This window comes from Spinacia oleracea, chromosome 1, assembly GCF_020520425.1.
Source record: "Spinacia oleracea cultivar Varoflay chromosome 1, BTI_SOV_V1, whole genome shotgun sequence".
Classification (NCBI taxonomy): domain Eukaryota; kingdom Viridiplantae; phylum Streptophyta; class Magnoliopsida; order Caryophyllales; family Amaranthaceae; genus Spinacia; species Spinacia oleracea.
The window spans coordinates 27574721-27601981 of record NC_079487.1 but is presented as its reverse complement, the minus strand read 5'-3'; the positions used below and the strand labels follow the sequence as shown (position 1 = coordinate 27601981).

The 27261-nt window shown below is 38.6% G+C and overlaps 1 protein-coding gene and 1 long non-coding RNA gene across 2 annotated transcripts; one reads left to right on the top strand and one right to left on the bottom strand.

Annotated features, from left to right (window-relative positions):
* Positions 1–20004: 20004 nt before the first annotated feature.
* Positions 20005–21955, bottom strand: LOC110775886 (uncharacterized). Its single transcript, XM_021980482.2, has 2 exons — positions 20567–21955; positions 20005–20241 (listed from the first exon to the last, which is right to left on the bottom strand). The coding sequence occupies exons 1-2, from the start codon at positions 21051–21053 to the stop codon at positions 20231–20233; spliced, it is 498 nt and encodes a 165-aa protein (XP_021836174.1). The 5' UTR covers positions 21054–21955; the 3' UTR covers positions 20005–20230.
* LOC110775887 (uncharacterized) lies at positions 20193–27179 on the top strand. The gene is made up of 4 exons (XR_002529895.2): positions 20193–20333; positions 23180–25218; positions 26716–26801; positions 26885–27179. It is a non-coding gene; the product is annotated as an uncharacterized lncRNA (long non-coding RNA).
* The last annotated feature ends 82 nt before the right edge of the window (positions 27180–27261 follow it).

Here is a 27261-nt window from a genome sequence, read left to right as displayed (position 1 = left end):
TTCTTATAGTCTTAAGAATTGAATTCTTTAGTGTTGACTTTTATACTTTGTTAGACATGTCCAATGTCACCAACAAGGTTTTTTACCATTTTAATTTATGTTGAATATTTTGTTTCAACTAGATGATCTTACCAGAAGCTTCTAAAGTTCTCTAAGCATCGATCTATTCGAATGTCTAAGGACTAGACTCATTCGAGAACTAAATGGACAAAGATATTAGGTTGTTAACCATTGGTAAAGCTGAGCGTATTAAACTCAATGCTTTATGATCTCAAAACTACATTGTATTTTGAATTCACAAGCACCAATTGGTTTGCCATTCGATTTTGATATTCGAAAACAACCATAAAAGTCGTTATAAGAAACGTACATTTTAAATTGCTCACTTTCTCTCATTTCCGTGAATCGTTCTTGGATTCACTACCAATCGAGGAAATTTACTGTTACCTTTCTAAAAGGATTTATTGCAATGCAAGATATTTAATTATAAACAATAATTAAAACATACATTGAAGCATGCAAAGTCTAAACATTTATCATGAATAATAACTTGAAATTAAAGCAACCATGCAATTCAAACAAGTTATTAGCATTTTATTCGAATTTATTGTTCCGGCAGGTGTGAATAAAATGATTCCAAGACCCTAAAACCATTGAAGAATTAAGCACAGTTTGTCGACTCAATTCTAAAACATTTTAGGTAAGCAAAAGCCTTTTGCTAATAGTCTAAAAACTACTCTTGGTTGATAGGTACGTCTAAGAACTTGTTAGGTAAACCTATCGATTTTGCCACGACATAAAAGGACTCCTTACTTATATCGTTGAGTTTCACCAAAACTAACATGTACTCACAATTATTTGTGTACCTTGCCCCTTTAGGACCAATAAGTAACACCTCGCTGAGCGAAAACTATTACTAGATTGATGTAAAGGATATCCAAGCAAGTGTATATTTTGGCATGGCACCTTTTAACTCAATTTTTAAGTTTGGAACTTAAGGCTCTTACTATGTTGGTTAGATTTTAAGTGAACTAAAATCCTTAATCATGCAACATAATCAAGCTTTTGATCTCATGCATTTTAAGACATATTTAAAGCAATAAATAACTTAAAACATGCATAAGATATTTGTGATCTAGTATGGCCCGACTTCATCTTGAAGCTTTGACTTCAAAGTCCGTCTTGAAAATCTCCGTGGGAGGCACCATTTTCTTCAAATAGGATAAGCTATAACTAATTACAACTATTTGATGGTACGCAGACCATATTTGAATTGAAAAACAACTTTGGTACTTTAGACCAATTACATTCAAATTAATGGTACGCAGACCATATTTTCTATCCTATTTGGGCCATACTAGTCACTTCATAACCTGCAAAACAGTACATATACAATATATACCATTCACCCATTCATTATCATGAATGGCCCACATAGCTGGTTAGTAAAACACATTATGCATCACGTAAACATTTGCAGCAATTAATCAAGGTCACCAATAATCTACCAATTATTCAGTCCTTATTAATTCTAATCGAGTTGTTTTAACCTTAAGGATTTGTAGACCTAATCAAGAGTTTATGACTAAAAAGTGCTCCCACTCAAACCAATAAATTCATATGCTTTACTAATTTTAAACATAAAATTGTATTTCTAGTCTAACCGGAAACATACAAATTTAATTAAAATTTAAAGCTCATATAAATTTATAATTGAATCCAAAAATTTAATTTAATTTCAGTCGCATTTAAATTAATTCATGATTTTAATTTTAGTAAAATAATTAGAATAAATTCCATTTATTATAATTATAATATTCAAAATTAAAATCCAAGAAATTAATTCAAATTATTAATTTTAAAATTAATTAAAATTACGTGAACTGAAATTTTCAAATTAAACATTCAAAACGATCTAATCGAAACGCAAACACCCTACGCGTTGCACGCCCATGGGCCGTACGCACACAGCCATTGCTGGCCATGTGCGCGCAGCCCATGCGTTCGTAGCATAGCTGCTGTTGTCCCAACGCAAGCCTCCGCACAGCGCCCCATCGCACGCGAGCTATCGCTCGCAGTGCGCGCGCGAGATCGCTCGCTGGGCGCGCTGGCTCGCTCGCTGGCGCGCGAGATCGCTCGCTGGCGCGCGAGATCGCTCGCTGGTGCGCGCGAGCCATCGCTCGCTGGCGCGCGAGATCGCTCGCAGCGCGCGCGCGAGCCATCGCTCGCTGGTGCGCGACATCGCTCGCTGGGCGGGCGACGTCGCGCGCTGTGCGCGCGAGTGATGCTGTGCGCAGCGCTCGTGGCACGCGAGCTTGCGCTCGCTGCGCGCGAGGCTGCGCGCACTTGTGCGAGGCAGCGCGCGTTGTGGCGCAGCTCGCTTGCTGCCCACACGCGACTGCCTTGGCTCGCCCCTCGCCCATGCCCATACGTTCATTGCTCGTGGCACACGACACAAGGCAGGGCTGCTGCCTTGCGCTCGTGCACTACGCCCTTGCTCATTGCATTCGTGCCGCACGGGCGACGAGCTCCCTTGCTCGTCGTCGCATGCCCGCATTATACAACACCCCTTAAGGGTAACACGAAGCGTCCATTGCTTCGTGCGTGCAAGTTATTTGAACGAATCGCATAAAAATTTAAAATTTATATTTAAAATTAATGACAAATTAATAAATATTATTAATTTCATAATTTTAGGGCGAAAAATCGAAAATTTATTATCCAATTGATTTCCGATTGTTATGGATTCAAGTCTAGGTCATAAAAATTTAAAATTTATCGTAAATTTACAATTTTTATGGTGGTTTTTAATCATAGGTTTCTAATTAAATTACAATTAATTATGAAAATCAAATTAATTCTAAATTATTCTAATTTTCAACAAATTAATCATAATTACAAATTAGATTGCATAATTAACAAGACTAGGCATTCAAACTTGTTAAACATATGCAGTAGGTCAATCAAAAATTCAAGATTTATCAACAAGAATCGCAAATATTTAATTTAACATCTTAAATTTACGAAATTTTGCATCCGAAAAACTAAAACCTTCGAAAAGTCATAGTTAGGCTTCGAATTTGAGAATTCTGGGTTCGGCAGAAAAATACTATTTTTGTCAAAATTTTAGAATGCCTTTTACATGCGGAATTGACACAAAAATCACTCAATTCGGATGAGTAATGAAGAAACTGCCGAAAAACTGCGTACATATAATTAAATAAACGCAATTTGCAATTAATTAACAATTACGAAAATTAATCACCCCTTTTAATTCTTGCAAATTTGTAATATTTAACCATGTTCATGCAATTTAGATTATGAAAATAATAAGGGGCTCTGATACCACTGTTAGGTTATGATACATATGACATTTACATAGATCATGCGGAAACAACCATTAACCCAGGAAACATATTATTTACACATAATCATATAGCATAATTAGATGCATACTCTTTGTTGCGTGCCTTCCCTAGCTGCGCCCGAACCGAACAAGAACAAGTCTTTTAGGACTCCAAGTGTCGTCCCTCCGTAGAAAGTCCACAGCACGTCCGGATCCGCCTTAAGATTGACCAACTAGAATCGCCCTTAAGGTACTCAGAAAAATTCGGCACTTTTGGGGCAAGATGGGTGTTTGAATTTTCTCTCAAAAAACTCACTTTTGAATACTTTGAAACTTCTGTATAAATTATGACCCCTAGGCCTTTATTTATAGAGTTATGGAAAAGGAATCGTAATCCTAGTAGGATGCGAATTAATTGGAATTAGAATTCTACATGAATTCTACTTAATCAATTTTATCCAATAGGAATAGACATTTAATCATACACTGACTCTTGCAGATTCAGGAATCTCGCATGAGCTCAAACTCACACACACACGGCAGCCACAAGGGCTGCCCACGCATGCGAGCAGCAGCCCACGCAGCGCGGCCCACGCATGCGTGGCCTTGTGCGCGCTGGGCTGTGGCGTGCGTGCTTGCTGGGCGATGGCCTGGCTTCGTGCTGGGCCTTCGTCCGGCAGGCCTCGTCCGATGCTAATTCGTACGATACGCTTCCGATTAAATTTCCATTTCCGGAATCTATTTCCGATACGAACAATATTTAATATTTCCGATTCCGGAATTAATTTCCGTTTCGAACAAATATTTAATATTTCCGTTTTCGGAATTATTTTCCGATTCCGGCAATATTTCCGATTCTGACAATATTTCCGTTTCCGGCAATATTTCCGATTCTGGTAATATTTCCATTTCCAATAATATTTTCCGATACGTACCATGTTTCCGTTTCCGGTAACATCTACGACTTGGATAATATTCATATTTCCGATACGATCCATATTTCCGTTTCCGGCAATATCATCGTTTCCGGAGTATTCATTTCTTGCCTGTGACGATCTTAGCTCCCACTGAAACCAAGATCCGTCGGTTCCGAATATTCATAGATGGAGTATTTAATGCCATTAAATACTTGATCCGTTTACGTACTATTTGTGTGACCCTACGGGTTCAGTCAAGAGTAAGCTGTGGATTAATATCATTAATTCCACTTGAACTGAAGCGGCCTCTAGCTAGGCATTCAGCTCACTTGATCTCACTGAATTATTAACTTGTTAATTAATACTGAACCGCATTTATTAGACTTAACATAGAATGCATACTTGGACCAAGGGCATTATTTCCTTCAAAGGACTCCTTACTTATATCGTTGAGTTTCACCAAAACTAACATGTACTCACAATTATTTGTGTACCTTGCCCCTTTAGGACCAATAAGTAACACCTCGCTGAGCGAAAACTATTACTAGATTGATGTAAAGGATATCCAAGCAAGTGTATATTTTGGCATGGCACCTTTTAACTCAATTTTTAAGTTTGGAACTTAAGGCTCTTACTATGTTGGTTAGATTTTAAGTGAACTAAAATCCTTAATCATGCAACATAATCAAGCTTTTGATCTCATGCATTTTAAGACATATTTAAAAGCAATAAATAACTTAAAACATGCATAAGATATTTGTGATCTAGTATGGCCCGACTTCATCTTGAAGCTTTAACTTCAAAGTCCGTCTTGAAAATCTCCGTGGGAGGCACCATTTTCTTCAAATAGGATAAGCTATAACTAATTACAACTATTTGATGGTTCGCAGACCATATTTGAATTGAAAAATAACTTTGGTACTTTAGACCAATTACATTCAAATTAATGGTACGCAGACCATATTTTCTATCCTATTTGGGCCATACTAGTCACTTCATAACCTGCAAAACAGTACATATACAATATATACCATTCACCCATTCATTATCATGAATGGCCCACATAGCTGGTTAGTAAAACACATTATGCATCACGTAAACATTTGCAGCAATTAATCAAGGGCACCAATAATCTACCAATTATTCAGTCCTTATTAATTCTAATCAAGTTGTTTTAACCTTAAGGATTTGTAGACCTAATCAAGAGTTTATGACTAAAAAAAAAAACGCTCCCACTTAAACCAATAAATTCATATGCTTTACTAATTTTAAACATAAAAATGTATTTCTAGTCTAACCGGAAACATACAAATTTAATTAAAATTTAAAGCTCATATAAATTTATAATTGAATCCAAAAAGTTTAATTTAATTTCAGTCGTTATTTAAATTAATTCATGATTTTAATTTTAGTAAAATAATTAGAATAAATAACATTTATTATAATTACAATATTCAAAATTAAAATCCAAGAAAATAATTTAAATTATTAATTTTAAAATTAATTAAAATTACGTGAACTGAAATTTTCAAATTAAACATTCAAAACGATCTAATCGTAACGCAAACACCCTACGCATTGCACGCCCATGGGCCGCTCGCACACAGCCATCGCTGGCCATGTGCGCGCAGCCCATGCGCTCGTCGCATAGCTGCTGCATTTCCATCGCAAGCCATCGCACGCTGCGCGCGCGCCAGCGCTCGTCGCACGCGAGCCATCGCTCGCTGTGCGCGCGACATCGCTCGCTGGGCGCGCGACATCGCTCGCTGTGCGTGCGAGCAACGCTGGGCGCAGCGCTCGTGGCACGCGAGCTTGCGCTCGCTGCGCGCGAGGCTGCGCGCTCTTGCGCGAGGCAGTGCGCGTTGTGGCGCAGCTCGCTTGCTGCCCACACGCGACTGCCTTGGCTCGCCCTTCGCCCATGCCCATTCGTCCATTGCTCGTGGCCCACGACACAAGGCAGGGCTGCTGCCTTGTGCTCGTGCACTACGCCCTTGCTCATTGCATTCGTGCCGCACGGGCGACGAGCTCCCTTGCTCGTCGTCGCATGCCCGCATTATACAACACCCCTTAAGGGTATTACGAAGCGTCCATTGCTTTGTGCGTGCAAGTTATATGAACGAATCGCATAAAAAATTTAAAATTTATAAAATTAATGACAAATTAATAAATATTATTAATTTCATAATTTTAGGGCGAAAAATCGAAAATTTATTATCCAATTGATTTCCGATTGTTATGGATTCAAGCCTAGGTCATAAAAATTTAAAATTTATCATAAATTTACAATTTTTATGGTGGTTTTTAATCATAGGTTTCTAATTAAATTACAATTAATTATGAAAATCAAATTAATTCTAAATTATTCTAATTTTCAACAAATTAATCATAATTACAAATAAGATTGCATAATTAACAAGACTAGGCATTCAAACTTGTTAAACATATGCAGTAGGTCAATCAAAAATTCAAGATTTATCAACAAGAATCGCAAATATTTAATTTAACATCTTAAATTTACGAAACTTTGCATTCGAAAAACTAAAACCTTCGAAAAGTCATAGTTAGGCTTCGAATTTGAGAATTCTGGGTTCGGCAGAAAAATATTAATTTTGTCAAAATTTTAGAATGCCTTTTACATGCGGAATTGACACAAAAATCACTCGATTTGGATGAGTAACGAAGAAACTGCCGAAAAACTGCGTACGTATAATTAAATAAACGCAATTTGCAATTAATTAACAATTACGAAAATTAATCACCCCTTTTAATTCTTGCAAATTTGTAATATTTAACCATGTTCATGCAATTTAGATTATGAAAATAATAAGGGGCTCTGATACCACTGTTAGGTTATGATACATATGATATTACATAAATCATGCGGAAACAACCATTAACCCAGGATTACATATTATTTACACATAATCATATAGCATAATTTAGATGCATACTCTTTGTTGCGTGCCCTCCCTAGCTGCGCCCGAACCGAGCAAGAACAAGTCTTTAGGACTCCAAGTGTCGTCCCTCCGTAGATAGTCCACATCACGTCCGGATCCGCCTTAAGATTGACCAACTAGAATCGCCCTTAAGGTACTAGAATTTTCGGCACTTTTGAGCAAGATGTGTGGCTGAATTTTTCTCTCAAAAACTCACTTTGAATACTTTGAAACTCGTTATAAATTGTGAACCCAGGCCACATATTTATAGGGTTATGGAAAGGGAATTGGAATCCTATTCAGATACAAATTAATTAAACCTAGAATCCTACAAGAACTCTAATTTAATTAATTTATCAAATAGAATTAGGAATTTAATCATTAACCGAACTCTGCACGTTTTAGGAAACGTGCACGAACACAAACACTTACACACGCACACACGGCAGCCACGATGGGCCGCCCATGCGTGCGCACGAGCAGCAGCCCACGCAGCGAGGCCTGCGCGAGCTGCAAGCCCACGCAGCTCCCGCGCGCGCTGCGCGCGCTGTGCGCGCTGCCACGGCCTGCTGGGCCTGGCCTTGCGCTGGGCCTGGCGTGGCTGTTTGTGCGGCGCGCTTGGCTTGCTGGGCGATGGCCTGGCTTCGTGCTGGGCCCTCGTCCGGCAGGCCTCGTCCGATGCTTATTCGTACGATACGCTTCCGATTAAATTTCCGATTCCGGAATTCATTTCCGATACGAACAATATTTAACATTTCCGATTCCGGAATTAATTTCCGTTTCGAACAAATATTTAATATTTCCGTTTCCGGAATTATTTTCCGATTCCGGTAATATTTCCGATTCTGACAATATTTCCGTTTCCGGCAATATTTCCGATTCTGGTAATATTTCCATTTCCGATAATATTTTCCGATACGTACCATGTTTCCGTTTCCGGCAACATCTACGACTTGGATAATATTTATATTTCCGATACAATCCATATTTCCGTTTCCGGTAATATCATCGTTTCCGGAGTATTCATTTCTTGACTGTGACGATCTCAGCTCCCACTGAAACCAAGATCCGTCGATTCCGAATATCCATAGATAGAGTATTTAATGCCATTAAATACTTGATCCGTTTACGTACTATTTGTGTGACCCTACGGGTTCAGTCAAGAGTAAGCTGTGGATTAATATCATTAATTCCACTTGAACTGAAGCGGCCTCTAGCTAGGCATTCAGCTCACTTGATCTCACTGAATTATTAACTTGTTAATTAATACTGAACCGCATTTATTAGACTTAACATAGAATGCATACTTGGACCAAGGGCATTATTTCCTTCACAAAGAGTCAAGCATATACTTCGTAGGCCGACTCTCGTCGCCTCTTCCCCTCACTCTCCTTTCCACCTTCTACGAGAGTTCGTTGAAAGAAAAGAAGTCGAGATAAGCAAGATTGGAACTGATGACAACATATCAGATCCATTGACTAAACCTCTGCCGCAGGCGAAGCACAACTCGCACACTGCAGCTATGGGAATCAAGCATATTGGTGGCTTTGATGTCCTTATTTAATGTTTTAAAGTTTTAGAGTTTAATTCTTTGTAAAACATTATTGGTTAATCATTCACAATAAATGAATAGAATTCATGTTTCCATTTAATTTGTGGTTTATTAAATGATGAGTCCCTTCAATTTGACGAAATATTCAAGATAGACTGTCAGGACCAGTCATGTCACTAAGAAATGTCTATCAAGTGAACTTGAATTTCAAAGGTTGAAAATGGTCCCTGATTGGAGTTTTCTATAAAATTGGGCGCATAGAAAACATTAGACGACTAGAATGTAAGATGACTAGTAGTTCTGTTTCTTGAACTATTTGGACATGGCAATGTCGTAATAATTTGCATAGATACTTACTTTGGGAAGACTAGTATCGGACAGACCTATGAAACCTTATTGTAAGACATGAAAATCTGTCATAAGTAAATTTCATTAAAATTATTAGACATTAATCCTCAATACCTGAGTAATTTGAGATTACTTGTTTGAGAACTACTTACTTTGACGTTGTCAACCGTCGCACCGTAAAAGGAGGCTATAAAGGCAACTCTCAGGTAATCACCTATTAAAGGAAGTCTAATCTCAAGATGGCAAGATTGGGATTGTCCTCCCATAATTCGGGATGAGATGCTTAAAAGTTGTACAAGGCCACTCGGAGAGCTAGAAACTGTAAAATGCATGGCCGTGCTCGGATGAATCATAGGCTATGATTATCTGTTTATTTGATCAGTTGAACTCTGAAACCGAGAAACACCTCTGGACATAATAAGGATGACAACTCTTACCTTATGTTCAAGAGCAAGCATCGAGCGACAAAGGAATTAGGTAAATGCACACTTGTCCCTAAGGACAAGTGGGAGACTGAAGGAAATAGTGCCCTTGGTCCAAGTATGCATATAATATTAAGTCTAATAAATGCGGTTCAGTATTAATTAACAAGTTAATAATTCAGTGAGATCAAGTGAGCTGAATGCCTAGCTAGAGGCCGCTTCAGTTCAAGTGGAATTAATGCTATTAATCCACAGCTTACTCTTGACTGAGCCCGTAGGGTCACAAAAATAGTACGTAAACGGATCAATTATTTAATGGCATTAAATACTCCATCTATGGATATTCGGAATTGACGGATCTTGGTTTCAGTGGGAGCTGAGATCGTCACAAGCAAGAAATGAATACTCCGGAAACGATGATATTACCGGAAACGGAAATATGGATCGTATCGGAAATATAAATATCATCCAAGTCGTAAATGTTGCCGGAAACGGAAACATGGTACGTATCGGAAAATATTAAATGGAAATGGAAATATTGCCGGAATCGGAAATATTGCCGGAAACGGAAATATTGTCAGAATCGGAAATATTATCGGAATCGGAAAATAATTCCGGAAACGGAAATATTAAATATTTGTTCGAAACGGAAATTAATTCCGGAATCGGAAATATTAAATATTTTTCGTATAGGAAATAAATTCCGGAATCGGGAATTTAATCGGAAGCGTATCGTACGAATTAGCATCGGACGAGGTCTGCCAGACGAAGGCCCAGCACGAAGCCGGGCCATCGCCCAGCAAGCCAGCGCGCCTCAACGCACCAACCAAGGCTGCGCCAGGCCCACCGCAAGGCAGGCCCAGCGCGCGCCAAGGCTGCGGCAGCGTGTGGGCCTCGTGGCAATGGGCTGCGAGTGCTCGCGGGCTGCGCGCGCGCATGGCACCCCTCGTGGGCTGCTGTGCGTGCGTGTGTGTGTTTGTGTTCATATACAAATCCTAAAGCTATCAGGATTCGGTATATGATTAAATTCCTAATCCTAAAAGGAAAAATTAATTAAATAAGAGTTCTACTAGGATTCTAGTTTAATTAATTCGTATCCTAGTAGGATTCCAGTTCCTTTTCCATACCTCTATAAATAGGTTCCTAGGGTCATAATTTATAGAGACAATTGAAGTATTCTAAAGGTAAGATTTTGAAGAAAAAAATCAGCCATACACTTGCACCTAATAGCCGAAAATCTAAGTAACCTTAAGGGCGATTCTAGTTGGTCAAGCTTAAGGCGGATCCGGACATGCTGTGGACTATCTACGGAGGGACGACACTTGGAGTCCTAAAGACTTGTTCTTGTTTGGTTCGGGCGCAGCTAGGGAGGGCACGCAACAAAGTGTATGCATCTAAACTATGCTAAATCATTATGTGTAAATAATATGCTTTCCTGGCTTTATGGTTTTTCCGCATGATTTATGTTTTATCATATGAATCATAACCTAACATGTATAGCGAAGCTCTTCTATTTGTTCAGACACCTGCTCGAGATAGGACTGGCATGGAGCTAAGATCTCGCTTCTTACTTTCCATTTGCCGGAAATTTGATTGATGATTAGGGAGGAATCCCCGTACACTCGAAGTTTCTGGACGCCTAGTGCTAAGGCGGCTTCCAGGCCCATGATACATGCTTCATATTCTGCCGCATTATTTGTGACGTTGAATTGCAGTTTTGCTGATATAGGAATGTGCGTGCCGTCTGGGGCTACTAGAATCACTGCAACACCACATCCGTTCTGATTGGAAGCACCGTCGAAATGCATTGACCAACTGTCATCACTGGTCATTAAGATTTGCTCATCGGGTAAGTCGTAATCTTCCTCTTCTGCCTCGACAGGACAGTCGGCTAGGAAATCTGAGACTGCTGAACCTTGATAGATTTCTGTGGAATGTATTTGAGGTAGAATTCTGCTAGCATGACCAACCATCTGGACAACCGCCCGTTGAGTGCTGGTTTCTCGAATAGATACTTGAGAGGATCCGCTTTGCTGATCACATGGATTGTATGGGAGAGCATGTAGTGCCGTAGTTTCTTTGTGGCCCAAACCAAGGCGATGCTGAGTTTCTCAAGCTGAGTGTATTTGGTTTCGTACTCGATCAGCTTTTTGCTTATGTAGTATACGACGTTCTCCTTGCCTTCGATTTCCTGGGAAAGCATAGCCCCCACTGCTGAATTTGTGGTTGTGAGGTAGAGCATGAGGGGAATCCCTGGCATTGCTGGTTTTAGTACTAGTGGGTTGGAAAGGTAGCTCTTGATTGTTTCGAATTCATGTTGACAATCGTCATCCCACACCTTGGGCTCGCTTTTACGGAGCATTCGAAATACCGGTTCACAGATCCTTGTGAGTCTTGAAATGAACCTGCTGATATATTGTAGTCTGCCGAGAAAACCCCAAATTTCCTTTTCATTAGTTGGCGGTTTCATCTCGAGAATTGCTTTGATTTTTGAAGGGTCAGCCTCTATGCCTCGAGAGCTGATAACATATCCGAGTAACTTGCCTGACGTTACCCCGAATGCTTACTTTTGAGGATTGAGCCTCGTGTTGTATTGTCTAAGCCTGTTGAAGAACTTTCGAAGTACTGAGGTATGCTCGTGCCGTTCTTTGGATTTGACAATCATGTCGTTGACATATACCTCAATTTCCCTGTGAATCATATCGCTCATGATAGCTGTGGCTGTTCTTTGATAAGTTGCTCCTGCGTTGTTTAGTCCGAATAGCATAACTGTATAGCAATATGTGCCCCACTGAGTGATGAAGGTTGTCTTCTCCATGTCCTCCTCTGCCATGGGAATCTGATTGTAGCCTGCGTACCTTTCCATAAAAGAGAGTAAGGCATGATTTGCGGTGTTGTCGACCAAGATGTCGATGTGAGGCAATGGAAACCCGTCTTTAGGGCTGGCCCTGTTAAGATCTTTGTAGTCCACACACTTTCGTACTTTGCCGTCTTTCTTTGGAACTGGGACGACATTTGCGATCCATTCTGGATATTTTTCTTCTCGAATAAACCCGGCCTCTAACTGCTTGGAGACCTCTTCCTGAATTTTGAGGGAAACGTCCGGTTTCATGCGACGAAGTTTCTGCTTGATGGGTTTTGAACCTGGTATAAGGGGAATTGTATGCTGACCGATGCTTGGATCAACCCCTGGCATATCATGATAGGACCATGCGAAGACGTCTACATACTATGAAAGTAGCTTGATAAGATCGTCCCGCTCTGCTTGAGAAATAGTTAAACCAATCTGAACTAGTTTTGAATCACTGTTGTTAGAAAGGTTGATTTTTTCTGTTTCCTCAATTATGGGCGTCCTGTTTTCATGATTTTCGATAGCTTTTAGAATTTCAAAGTCAATTTCTTGTGAAGCAAGGTTGTGTGGATTAGGATTTGATTTTGAATTAGGACTCAAAGAGTAAGTAGAAATTGAAGTGTTATTGAAATCAGCAATCATTACATCGACTGTTTTGACTTGAAGCTCGGCCTTTAGAGGCTCTTGATTGATGCAAGACTCTAGTTCTATACACTTAGACTCATTGCTAGACTCGGATCCAGACTCATCCTCTGACTCGGACTCGCTCATCATAGATCCTTCGCCCACATTATCTTGATATTTTGCCGTTTTAAGCAGTTATCTTGAGAGATTTTCTCCAGCCATTGACCATCTTCTCACTTGGAGTAATTAGCTTGGATGGGTCGAAGTCTTCGATTTGAGTGATCATTTGGACCATGGCATCTTCGGAAATGGTTGGGGTTATTTCCTGGCCAAATAGCAGACCAAAAGCTGATGAATCGAGGCATTCAGGGGAGGCCTTGTCTTGTATTAGAGGAGCATCCTCTAGAAAATGACAGTCTTGAAAGATCTCGAATCTGGGGTAAAGGACCCCCTTTGAAGAGTCATAGAAAGGTTCTGGGAAGTCAAAGTATAAGTCATCCTCTCCTTCTTTCACGAATTGCCCATTGAGTGTGAGTTGATGAGGAGGTATCTTGAATTGATCATTGCCAGCTCGACGGGCCCTTAGCTTAGCCTTTTGCTGCTTGTCATCAAACTTAGTTGGCTTGTATCCCAGTCCGCAACAGTTAGTCTGTCCTTGGGCCTTGAAAGGAGATTCAGTGGCGGTGGCAGAGTAGTGCCGAAGAAGAGCCCACGCTTGATCATCATGCGCCTTGCCATGGGATTCATTCTGGATTCGATAGCTCCAACTTCAGCACTGAATCCCCAAAGGTCTTCGTCGTTGTCATCATGTTCGATCAATATCAGAGCCTTGTCGGCTATCTTGGTCCTTGGATGGGACGCATGTAGGGTAATGACGTTTCCTTGGACCTCCATTCGAACTTTCTGGTGGAGTGAGGATGCCACTGCTTTGAGGTCATGGATCCAAGGTCTTCCTAATAGGAGATTGAAACTTGCTTTGATGTTGAGCACTTGAAAGCTTACTTTTCGCTCGATTGGCCCTGTGCGGAGTAGTAGAGTGAGAGTTCCCATTGCTTCCCGACGAGTGTTGTCATAGGCACGAACACCCTGGGAGGAACTAGAAAAGTCACTGGGGGTGAAACCCGGATTTTCAGCAGTGCCGAGAGGACACACATTGATGGTCGATCCGTTGTCCACTAGAGTCATGGGGATGATCTTGTCTCTGTATTCGACAATCAGATAGAGAGCCTTGTGATGGCCTACCCCCTCAGGTGGGAGGTCTTCATTAGTAAAGGTGATTCCTTCTTCCAGATTTGTAAGCGACCCGATCAATTCGTCAGGAGTGACTTCTGGGGTGACATTCAGTTTGACCAGAGCATTGATAAGAGCAGTGCGGTGCTCTATAGAGGAAGCCATGAGTTGCCAAATATTAACCTCTGCCTTAATGCGCTTCAGTTGCTTGATTAGAGGGTTCTCCTCGGTGGGTAGGAGAACATTAGTTGCCGGTGCCGTTCTGTTGGCTGGCTCTTTAATTCGACCAGACCTAGTCATGACTTGAACACTGCTTTCTGCCTTGGGTTCCAAGTACCAATCGACGCTCATAATTTCTCGGCATTCATCGTCAGAGTTGTTTTCAATAGGAGGGTCCTGATATGTGTCTTCATCATCGCTGGCCCAGATCCCACAAATCTCTCCTTGAGGTAACCCAGATTCCGAGTTTTCACTTGGCTGCACCAGGGATGGCACAGACCCTTGATTATGAAATATTTCCTCTACCTCGAATGGGCCCACAGCATGGAAAAGAGTTTCTTGATTGTCCTCGAGAGCCCTTATGCGAGCCTCCGCTTCCTCAACACGTTCATAGAGCTCTGCTACAGCTGTTGCTAGTGAAGTCGTCTTGAATAGGATTTTGAGGGGAGGAGTCTGAGCACCTAGTTAGGACATGATTTTGAACTTTAGAACTTGAACTTCCCGACACATGATATGATATGCATGCAATGAATGAGACCTAGACTTGACTCTAAGTGTCACTCCGAAGATTCGGGATTTTGGATTTTGTACTTGTATTCGGGATTTACAACCCGTTGGAAATGTTTGAGAGGAGCGTTCATTCTTTTGTGAAAGTTGGCTCTTGTACTAGAACTTGGGATGTCGAAAAAGAATATTTCGATCCATTGGAAATTGGACTTATTTGAAGGGAATTTCAACCCGCTCACGAATTTGGAAATTGGATTTGTACTAGGAAATTGAATCTTGTATTATTTCAAGGGAATTTCAACCCGTCAATGTTTTAGGGGGATTTCAACCCATTGGACTTTGAATATTTGAAGGGGATTTCAACCCGATTGAAAGGGAATTGATTTTGTATTATTTAAAGGGAATTTCAACCCGTCAATATTTCAGGGGGATTTCAACCCATTGGATCTGGAATATTTGAAGGAAATTTCAACTCGCTTGAGAATTGGAATTATTTGAGGGGAGTTTCAACCCGTTGGAAGATTGGACTTGTATTATTTCTGGGAATTCTCAACCCGTAGAATTCGAACTTGTATTATTTCAGGGGATTTTCAACCCGTTGGAAATATATGGAATGGGGTTTGTATTATTTTAGGGGATTTTCAACCCGTCAATATTTTAGGGGAATCTCAACCCATTGGAATTGGAGTATTTGAAGGGAATTTCAACCCATTAGAATTTGTATTATTTCAGGGGATTTTCAACCCGTTGGAATTTGAATTTGACTCGAAGTTTGAATTTTGAAATGGAAAAGGACGCATTTTGTATGTAGAACATGAAGCTTTGTATTTGGAAAATCCGGCATTATGTCGCCGTGGATTTGAGACATTGAATTTGGGAACTTCAAAGTCCGGCATTATGCCGCCGTGGACTTGGAGTGTAGGATTTGAGATTTGAAGGTTTGGAATTTTTGAACTTCGAGCTTGAGGTTTGAAATATGGAATGGAAAACAATCGGCATTACGACGGCATGGATTTAGAATTTGAAGTTTTGAGCATAGGACTTGAAATTCGAAAGATTGACATGGAATTTGAGGTTTGAAAGTTGGAGTTGAAAAGTTGGCATTATGCCGGTCATGAACTTTGGCATTTGAATTTTGAGGTTTTGAGACTTGGAATTGGCAACTTGACTTCGATGCTTGAAGACTTGAATGTTTGAAATAGGAGATCCGGCATGACGCCGTTGGATTTGTGGTTTTTGACTTTGAAGTTTGAAGCTCGAAATTTGGACTAGAAAATCCGGCATTATGGCGCCGTTGGGATGTATTTAAAAATTGAAGTTTTGGACTAGAAAGTTTGAATTTGAACTTGAATCTTGAAGACTAGGAAATCCGGCATTATGACGCCGTTGGGTTGAATTTGACTTGAAAATCGAAAATTGAGTTTGGAAAATCCGGCATTATGGCGCCGTTGGATTTGAAAATTGAGGTTTTGGATTAGGAAATTTGAACTTGAACTCGAAACTTGAAATTTGGACTGGAAAATCCGGCATTATAACGCCGTTGGATTTGAACTTTGACTTGGAAGCTTGAGGTTTTGAAGTAGGAAATCCGGCATTATGGCACCGTTTGATTGTATTTTGAATTTGAAAATGGGAATTTTGGACTCGAAAATCCGGCATTATGACGCCGTTGGATTGAACTTTGAATTTGGCATTTGGAATTTGGACTCGAAAATCCGGCATTATGACGCCGTTGGATTGAATTTTGACTTTGAAACTTAGAATTTGGACTCGAAAATCCGGCATTATGACGCCGTTGGATTGAATTTTGAATTTGGCATTGTGCGTGAGGCGTGTTTAAGGGTTTTGAATCAAACGGAGTGACACTCCTAAAGACCCTAAAATCGACGATTTAGATGCATGAGGTTTGAATGATGCTCCTAGGGGTTTGGTTTCCTAGTTGGAGGCTAATTGGTTTTGGCAAGCTAGAACTCGAGGTTAGCCATTCACGCATGCAAAGACGCCCACACAATGCACAAGTAGAACGTTGTCACACTAATCATGAATATGAATGCGACATGCAAAGTTCTCAACCTAAGGTCGGTGTAAGTTTTATATGATGCAAGTGGTCGGCTTTGGGTGTCAAAAGGTACTTGGCTAAGAGACGGATCCGGCGACAAGCTTTAACGTTCCGCCTAAGGGAAGTGTGTGTCGGCAGACGGCCTCCATACTTGACATCGGGAATGTCAAGCAAATGCCAAGTTTCGGTAGGCGCGGAAATGGTCACACACTTTGGTCGGGAACCGTATGGAGATTCACCATTTCGTTGCCCCCGGGGCTAGCCCGAATGTAGAACACATTCGTTTGGGCAAGGGTAGAAATTCATTTTATACAATATGGTTTTCGAAAAATGCATGAAATGCCTAGAAATTGAAATTGAAATCGTACTTGAATTTGTATTTGTAAAGCTCGTTTTTCGGCACTCGTTCACGAGGCTTGGGAGCGTCCTTCCAGATAAAAAAATAGACTAACTCCCAACACGAAAAGTTGAGAAAAAGTGGGCGACAAGCCACTGTGAGCCACTGTCCTGGATGCAAGCAGTGGCATTGGGCGCAGGGGCTGCGCCTGGCGCCAATGCTGGCATCCAGTACTTCGGCAAATCAGTGGCCAGTTGCTCGAAATTTGCTCGCACTTTCGAATCGAAACTAGAAAATTCCCCAGTGGAGTCGCCAGAATTGTAGGGGGGTTTTTTGTGTTTTCTCCCGTTTCCTACAAGGTGGGGTGAGCCGGCTCGTTTAGAGAACCGTTTGAAATTTTGCACCTCGAAGGAGTTGCCACCAAACTTTATTTAAGTTCTTGTTTGGAAAGACCGCAAATGACTCTGTTTTTGGATAAGGCCTTGAATCTTTGAAACGGATGGGTGAGATCCGGGCTCGGGAACGAAAATGCTTATTCGGCGAGCTTTAGAAATATTCAAGTACGTTGGCACAACATTAGTTCGAAAATAAACCCTAGATTAGACTATGTGGGTTTGAATTTTAGAGCAAAATAGAATTTCTACTTGTACGGTGGTCACTTTGCTTTAAAGATTGATTTAAGGAACCTAAGGCCGGTTTGTCCAAAAATATCTTTTTTAAGCGTGATGTAACCTTTGTATTTTGTTGTATTTAGCATGTTGGTGATGAAAGCGATAAAGCACATAAAGAAACATCACAATACTAAAAAAAGTGCGGAATTAGTAAATACAAGACCCCCTAGAAAAGTACTAGGGATTAGGTCCACATTGCCTAGAAATTGAAAGTAAAGATGCGGAATTGAAAGTGCGGAATTGAAAGTGCGGAATTGAAATTGCGGAATTGAAATTGCGGTATTGAAATTGCGGTATTGAAAGTGCGATATTGAAAGGTGCGATATTGAAATTGCAATATTGAAAGGTGCATAATTGAAATTTGTACTTGGGCACATGAGATTCGAACGCCAAGCGGCTCCTTAAAAATAAGTGCGCCCGACACGAATTCAAAGCCAAAAATCTCAACTTGGGAGATGTTGCTCAACCCAAGTATCCTAGATTTTGCATATTAAACTTGAAATTGAAAGCTTGAATATTGAAATGTTTGAACTTGAAATGATTGAAATGTTTGAACTTGAAATGATTGAAATTTGAACTTGAAATGATCCTAGTTTAGGGAAATAACTATGAATAACCCTAAACATGGCAAGATCTTTGAAAATTTAAGACTTGAACTTGTATATTGAAAATGGAGTTTTGAATCTCAAAGACTAAACCTTTAATTGTTAAAAGGTGTTTATCTTTGATTACCCCATGTTTGATGGTGATTCTAGCCCAAGTGATGATTGTAAACAACTTGGACATCCTTGAATCTTTGAAAATTGTATTTTGTATTTTGAAAAAGTTTGTATTTTTGGAAAACATGTGTGATTGTTGCAAGTGGTGTTTTTTTATTAATTTAAAACACCAACTTGCTAATCATTTAGAAATCAAAGCAACATAGTTGATTAGAATGGGATTCGGATTTACCTAGTTAGATTTAGGCAAGAGCTCCCAATTGCTTTGGATTTTAGGAATTTTGTATGTGTTTTTGAGGAGTTTTGAGTTGTATTTTGAGGCGTAATGTCGAAATTACGACGTTGTATTGTTGTGCTCCCCCTTTTTTCGATGGAAATGAGGGGTATTTATAGGAGGGAATGGTGCAAAACGCCAGCACACGCCAGCGCATGGCGCCAGGCCAGCGTTGTGTGCTGCTGACGTGGCTTGAATGCCGCTAAAGCAAGGACGGGGAATCGTCCTTGTTTCGTCTTGTAGCATTGTACCTGTTGTACTAATAGTACTTGGTTTGGAGTTTTGTATTTGCTTGGAGGTTAAGGCATTGTTTAGCGTCTAAAACCAAGCCTTTCTCGGGTTTTTGAATTCCGGTTTTACGGGACGGGGCCCGGCATGCTCGATTTTGTGGGTCGGCGCCCGAATTTGACTTGCCTTGTATGATTTTGAGTGGAAAAGGCCTAGTAAAACCAATGGGATGGTCTACTAGTTGAGTTTGTACTTGGATTTTGAAATTGGATTTTGGAAGTTGTATTTTGTACCGAGTTCCGGGAGGGGAACGACCTAGGGGATTGGATTTTGGAGACATTCTTAGCAATTAGGATTTCCGCCTGGAGTTATTCCAATCACCTAACAAGGATAATGGTATCGTCATCATTTCAAAGGGGAGACACAAATTAGGTGTCTACACTTTGCAAAGAATTTTGAGCATTCTTCTTGAAGAATCTCTTTACCATTATCACTTCTCATTGTCTTGACAGTAGCTTTAAAGTGATTTTCAATGTATGCAAAGAAAGAAACTAGAACCTGCTTTACTTGCTATTTGTTGGACAACATATGTGTCCATGTCACTCTTGAGTGATCATCAACAATGATAAGGAAGTATCTACTCCCTGTCACTGTCTGAATTGTGTAAGGACCCTAAAGATCCACATGAATTAAATCAAAAATATTATCTGCAATAGAAGAACTGAGTGGAAAAGGCAATTTGTGGTGCTTAGCCACACAACAGGTATCACAAAAAAACTCTGTCAAACCCTTGCATTCACATATTGATAAATGTTTCATCTTAGAAAGAGATCCATGCCACAACCTTTGATGTATCAAACTTAATTTAGAAGCTTTGCTATTTCTTCTCTACTTTTAACTTCAGGCTCCTTATTTCTTCTTAGGTCTTCATCCGTTATCCCTAGCTTGTAAATTCCTCAATGCTTCATTCCAATCCCAACCGTCTCTCCACTAGAAGGGTCCTGAAAAGAACATCCATCATCAGTAAAGATGACTCTAAGTTTAGTCTGCTCCATCAATCTACTCACAGAGAGCAGATTGTGTTTAAACTCAGGTATGAGTAACACATTTCTGAGCTTTATTTTCGGACTTAAACATATAGTCCCAATTTCTTTCACTACTCTCATTGTTCCATCGGGCATTCCTACATTTACTGGTTTCATAAGTCTCTTTAATTCATTAAAAAGACTCCTACAACTTCCCATATGCTCAGAAGCACCTGAATTATCCAGGAATCCTTTCCAAAAATTTCATAATATGAAGATGAATTATAAGAGGATATTATACCTGCAAAGTTGCTCAAATGCATATTTCCTGTAGATGAACTCCCTGCTTCTACTTGCTTTGCTTTTAACATATTCATTATTTGTTCAACAACAGCATTCATCATATTTGCATAATTTTGTCGTCCGTTCTCCAAAGGTGTATCAATTTCAGCATCATCTCTTCCCATTGATACGTTTGCTGCATAACTTGTAGTTCCCTTCGGTTTTGGATTCTTAAACCATTCAGGATATCCGTTGAGCTTGAAACATCCATCCTTGGTATGTCCCTTCATCTTGCAATGTTCACAAAAATACTTTCTCATCTTTTCTTCCTTGGTCTCTCTTTTCTGAAACCCTTTCTGATTCTGACCAACATTGCTTTTGGAATTTTTGTTGTTGTTATGATAAACATAGTTACTAGTCTGCTTAGTCACAGATAATGCACTTGCTTCAATTCCGGCCTCCATTGCATCAGAAATTTCCTTTTGTTTCTCTGTTTGTTGCACCATATATATGAAAAGCTTTATTAACAGTTGGCAAAGGATCCATTGCCAAAATATTGCCCTTCATACCGTCATAGTTGCCATTTAATCCCATCAGAAAATCGATTACTTTGTTTTTTGCATCTCTATCTGCTAGCTTCTTGATTATGCTACAAGTACATTTTGACATTGCACCACAACTACATTCCGGAAATCCCTCTAGATTGTTTATCTCATCCCAGTATTTTCTCAGCTTTCCATAATATTCTGCTATACTCATGCTATTCTTCTGAAGGCCATTAACTTCATTCTTAAGTAAATATAGTTGTGGTGCATTAGTTTCCCCATATTCTCTACAAGTTCATCCCAAAAATCTTTTGCAGATTCACATATTAGCATTTGTTCAGCAATTTTGGGTGAAACAGAAGCAGACAACCAACATCTTATCATATAATCATTTCTTATCCACTTACTAAGATCATCAGAATCAGAACAAGGTTTTTTTTACCTTACCCTCGATGAATCCCAACTTATTTTAGCTCCAAGAGCCATCTTAACACTTCTGCTCCAGTTGAGATAGTTGCTTCCATTGAAGATTATGCTTCCCAAACTTGACTTTTATTGGTCTGAACTTCCCACGTTGTATGCATCAGCATAAGGAATGATGGATTTTTCACTCATTTTGAACAACAGATTCAGTCAAAAGTCAGAATCTTCAAGCTCCAGTTTTTAAAAGATTCAAACTTTGTAATAAAGATTGTGTTTTTGTGTTTTAGAAAGATCAAATCTTTCTGGTTTTTGTGTTTTGAAACAAGTCTCACAACCTGGTTAGCTCTAATACCATAAAAAGAAACAAGCTTCTGCTTGTATTTTCGGATTAGAAAAATAAGAGAGAAGAATAGAATGGAGGCGCAATCATTGGAGCTCTCAACCCTAGATGGATTGCCTTGATTTCATTATATAGTCACATGTTCACTAGTGTCCAAAACACATCACATGTGACAGCTATTACAGAAACATACAGAAGAATTTGTCTGTAAAATACAGCAATATATCGTGTTGTATATTCTACTTAGTACACTAACTGAAATATAATTTCTACAATGACGCTTTTTTTTGTAAAAGCAAGGGCAACTAAAAATCGTCCTATTAGAACAAATCAAACAGTGCAAACGTATTTCACTTTCTTAGAAAATAACAAAGAGGGCGAAATTTGTCATTTGTCTTCTTTAGTACTAATAAAAAGGGCGACTTTTAAATTTCGCCCTGTTTGATCAATTTATTTTTAAAAATAAATACCAAACTCCGTAATCTAATTTTGTAAACTCCACTCCATCTTCCCCAATTTCTCTTTCAGACCCCTAAAGGCTTTATTTGGTTGGGAGGAATTGGATTGAAACGAAAAGAAAGAAAAGGTAAAATAAGGTTTCCTGTATTTGGTACAAATAATTATATGGGAAGTAGAAGGAAATGAAGGGAATTGGAGGGAAAGCTTTCTTTATAAAATTTTCACCTTCCTTTCCTCCCAAAATTGGAGGAATTTGGAAGGAATGAGAAAATTAAAAGCTGTCATTTATATTTCATTTCTCTTCCCTTCCTTTGTTTCCCATATACCAAACACAGGAAAATCAAATCTATTTCCCTTCCTTTCTTTTCCCTTCCTTTCTTTTCTCTTCCTTTCCTTTACTAATAATGAACCAGATAGGGCCAAAATAAAAAAAAAAACCCCAAATCTCCGATTATCTTTCTCTCTCCCTAAATTTCAATTTAACTTCTCTTCTCCCTTTCTCTCCCCTTAATCTCCAATTTAATTTCTCTCTCCCATTCTTCAATTTCGCTAACCTTAATTTTACATGTTTTGGTTAAAATTTGGTGGAGTTCGTCGGAAAGTTAGTTGAGTTCGCCTGAGATTTGGTCCAATCGCACGTATTTTCTCATATCTGAAGTTCGCCTTGTATCGTTTTTGCTCCACCTCTTCTCTCTTCGCATTTTTTATGTGATCTGGTATTTGAATTTTGAACCTAGGTGACAAATTAGGAGATGTACAAGTAACTGGTGTCATATTAATTTTGATTTTTTTATGGTGAATACTGAAATTTCTTTCTACTAATTGTTGTTACTTCCGATGCTGAATTTGTTAGTGTTAATTTCAGCATGTTGAGGAGAAGAAACCCTAATTAGTTCCTGATGTACTCGGGGAATCAGTTACTCATATTCTGTTGTGTAAAAAGTCTACTTAAATAAGAAACAGAAGTTTGGTTTGCAGTCTTTGCTTCGCGTAGAGATCTGTCGCATGCTCATAATTGTCATCCTGATTTGTATTGATAGTTGTTACATAATTTAACTAATGGTTGATATTACTAGTTATTGTAACTGAACTTGATCAACAAGACTATGTATTGGAGCCTTGATAGTCAATAGAAAATAACAGGAAAGGAGGTTGACCGGAAGTGTTGTTGTGAATGAATCCCAGACATCACACTACTTTGACAACACACTTCAAAGTACAAAATAATCAATTAGCTACAATAGCTTTACACTTTTTTGGTGCAAAATCATAAGTTTTCCTTTTCCAAACCCATATCAAATTATCTATGCAAACAGCTTCAAATTATTTCATTTTGATATTACAAATATGTGTTATATGAACTGAATAACTTGATCTTTTTCTTCATTATTTCGGCTCCATTTTGATTATTGCAAATGGTTTTTGTTAGAAATTGAAATCCCAGTATGATTAATGTAGTTTTGTTTCTTATTTTCTGTATTTTGTACTTAATTATGCTTGTTTAATGAAGTATTTGTTTTCCGAGAGTTTGAATTAATATGAAAAGTCAACGATTTGTGGGGTTTATAGAATCGGTTTACAAAGAAATGGATTACCTTGGACAGAATTTGCAGTTTATGTTTATTTGTAAAGTCGTTTATCCTGATGCTTGATTTATTGGGTTTGTCGGGAATTGTTAATGAAAGAAATTCATGTAGCAAGCAGGAAATGTGTTAAACCATCACCACAACAGTGTAATAGAGGAGGTTGTTTTTTCGCATATCTGATATGTGTGGAAACACACATATCAACTAAAAGACAAATAGCTAAAAGACAAAAAAGGAAGTACCATTCATGTAAAATAAAGTACCATTCTGTAAAAAAAAAGTTTCATTCTGTAAAAAAAAGTACCATTTGTGTTTAAAAAAGTACCATTTAATTTCTTTTTTGTCTTTTTTCCTATTTTGTCTTTTAATCTGATATGTATTTACCCATACATATCTGATATGCGTTTGTACTTCCTCGCAATAGAGGGGCAGCCAATCAATGCCTATTCAATTCCAACCAGTCATATGATGCTTGGGAATTCGCGACCTTTCTTCCCCGTCCCTCTATTCGTCTATTTGAAATCAAATTCTTAGCTGCACAGATTCTCAAACGATGTACCCTTTATAGTAAGTATATGGTTCATATTTAGAGTATATTAGTATATGGTTCATCAGGCCGCAAGTGTTGTTCTGTCAAATTCTTAGGTGCACAAATTCTCAAACGTTGTACCCTTTAGAGTAAGTATATGGTTCATATATTTATGTCAAAAATTTTCACACAAACCAAGTATCAAGTACAACTTTGTCATAACTCATAAATCTCTATTATATAATCCAGCTCCTGGGGTTGTTTTAGTAACTTAACTTTTTGTGTCCACCATGTAAAAGACTAAAATAGCCTCAAATCGTTAACTTTGAACCCTAAGCAGCTTCACTCGTCTTCGCTGCATCACTCATCTTTCTCTCTCCTCCCTTCACTCACCACCCTCTCTCTCCTCCGCCTACTCCTCTTTACTCCCCTCAAGTCGAGAGACTTCTGTGTCTTCTCCGACGATGGCGACGGCGATGGTCAGTATGAAATGGATGATCTCATGATCAAACTTCAGTTCTCTCTCATCTATCTCTCTCCCCTCTTTCGATTGATCTTTCTGCATTTCTCAAGGTTAGTTTTAATTATTCGTCGATCGATCTTCCTTGAATATACGATTCTATTTAACGACTTTTATGATTTCCTGCATCGTTTATTTTACTCAGTTTGTCGATTTTTTTTATCCTTCAATTTCACGATTCAATGATTTTGATAAATGTACTCCATGTTCGGCGATTGGCCTTCACACGACCCTCACAACTCCGCCCTTCTGATCCTGCAAATGCCTCCGTAAGTTGCCCGCTTCATCTTTGAATTTCATCGTTTTTTATTGAAATAATTCATATTTTTGTTACAAATGGAGTTAATCTGATCTGGGTTTTGCTGTAATTTGATTATTGAGTGATGGAAATTTGCCTAATGTGGGATAATTGAAGTTATCTTGAATTTATTTCTTCAAATTTGTCTGGAATTTTACTGAATTTTAGTCAACTGAAGGTTTCGTACAAATGGGTGACTCGATTTTTTGTGCTAATTTAGGAAATTCATGGGTAATTGAAATTATGTCTCATGATTATGCTATGAAAAGTATTAATTTTTCTCCTCAAATTCAATTAGAATTAGTTCGTTTTAGTTAAGCGAAGGTTTTGCATAATTGGGTGACTCAATACAAATTTTGGAATTTAATGGATAACTATGAGTTCTTATTTTCGTCAAACATGGAGTAATCTGATCTGGGGTTGTTGTAATTTGGTTTTTGGATGTGAACATGTTCATTTTTGTTGACGAGTAATCTGATCTGGGGTTTGTTGTAACATGTTCATGTCTGTTCATTTTTAGAGTTTCCTGTCACAGGTAATTGCAAGACTAAGCTGCTATTTATATTTATTTCTTTGAAACTGAAATTTGTGTTTAACAAAATTGTATTTTGGGTTTGGTTTTTGGTATTTTGTTGATTGGTTGTATGGCTGAATTTGGAAATTGAAATGCCTAGGGAGTTTGGTAAAGTATAAAATATTGGGAATGAAGGTTTTGGAATTGTGGAGACCAGTGAATCTTTAGTGGAGCAAGTATTTGTTGTTACTCGATACTTCCACGCATTGAGCACTAACTGCATCATGATGTTTTGACATGTAGTCTTGACAGTACCTACACTTTAAAATTAACTAGATTTTCTCTGTTTATTTTTGAATTAGATCTTAAAATGTTCAAAAACATTTTATACCTAACTCCCACTGCATACATTAAAATTAAGTTCCTTTCCCAACTGTTTAACAGCTCACTTATTCAGTGAAGTTCAATGATAGATGGTAATGTGTTGAATTGCAATATACAAAACATAGTTACAACCCAATGGTGTTTTTATCCAATTGAAGAAAAGGTGATATAGTTAGGTGAAATTTGTTGTTAAATTCATATTTTTTGCCGTTAATTGGTGTAGTTTTGAGTAATATTTTCTAGGTTTGGTTAGTTTGTTAAAATTTCAGCACTGTATTAATTGTTTCCAATAGTCTATGAACCCTGTTGTTATTAATTCTTCCATCAACATAATTGTGTGTTTTACTGTGTCTGTTTCCTAGAAAAGAGTAAGTGATTTCTTAAAAAAGTAATATTTTCTAGGTTTGGTTAGTTTGTTAAAATTTCAGCACTGTATTAATTGTTTCCTATAGTCTATGAACCCTGTTGTTATTAATTCTTCCATCAACATAATTGTGTGTTTTTCTGTGTCTGTTTCCTAGAAAAGAGTAAGTGATTTCTTAAAAACCTTGCTTTCGGCCATTTTCTCAGTTTGGTAGAGATCCAAGACAGGTGATGTGTCAAGCCTACGAATTGTTCAGACACAGAGGGAGAGAAAGAAATACAGAGGGAGATAGGTATATTTGAAAATATTTTATTCCTTAATTTATTATGTTCAAAAACTGGTTCACTAGATTCGCTCTGTTTATTTTGGAATTAGATCTTACTTTGGAGCTTAATGTGTACTACGACGAAGCGAGTTGCGGTCGGTTTGTTGCTTGGGTCGTGCTCATGGAACTGATAACTTACTATTGACTAGAGTTTTCGACCTTATGGTTGAAGAAAAAACTCTTGGCTCTCTAAGTAAACCTTTGAAAACTATTGTTTCAGCTTAATTTTTCTTGAAAATTATGTTTTTATCTGAATAATTTGTGGGTTGTTATAGTTGATGATGATAATTTACTTAATCTTAGCGGATTTCAGTGAGATCAATGATCTGATTGTTACAAACTGAAGTTCTTATATCTCTCTTTCATTGAATAACTATGATAGTGTTGCGTAATGTTGGTTGTTTAGATTTTGTTTACATGTGCATGA

Coding starts and splice junctions, on each gene's coding strand:
- LOC110775886 (XM_021980482.2), bottom strand. CDS start 21,053: ATGGTGCAACAAACAGAGAAACAAAAGGAAATTTCTGATGCAATGGAG.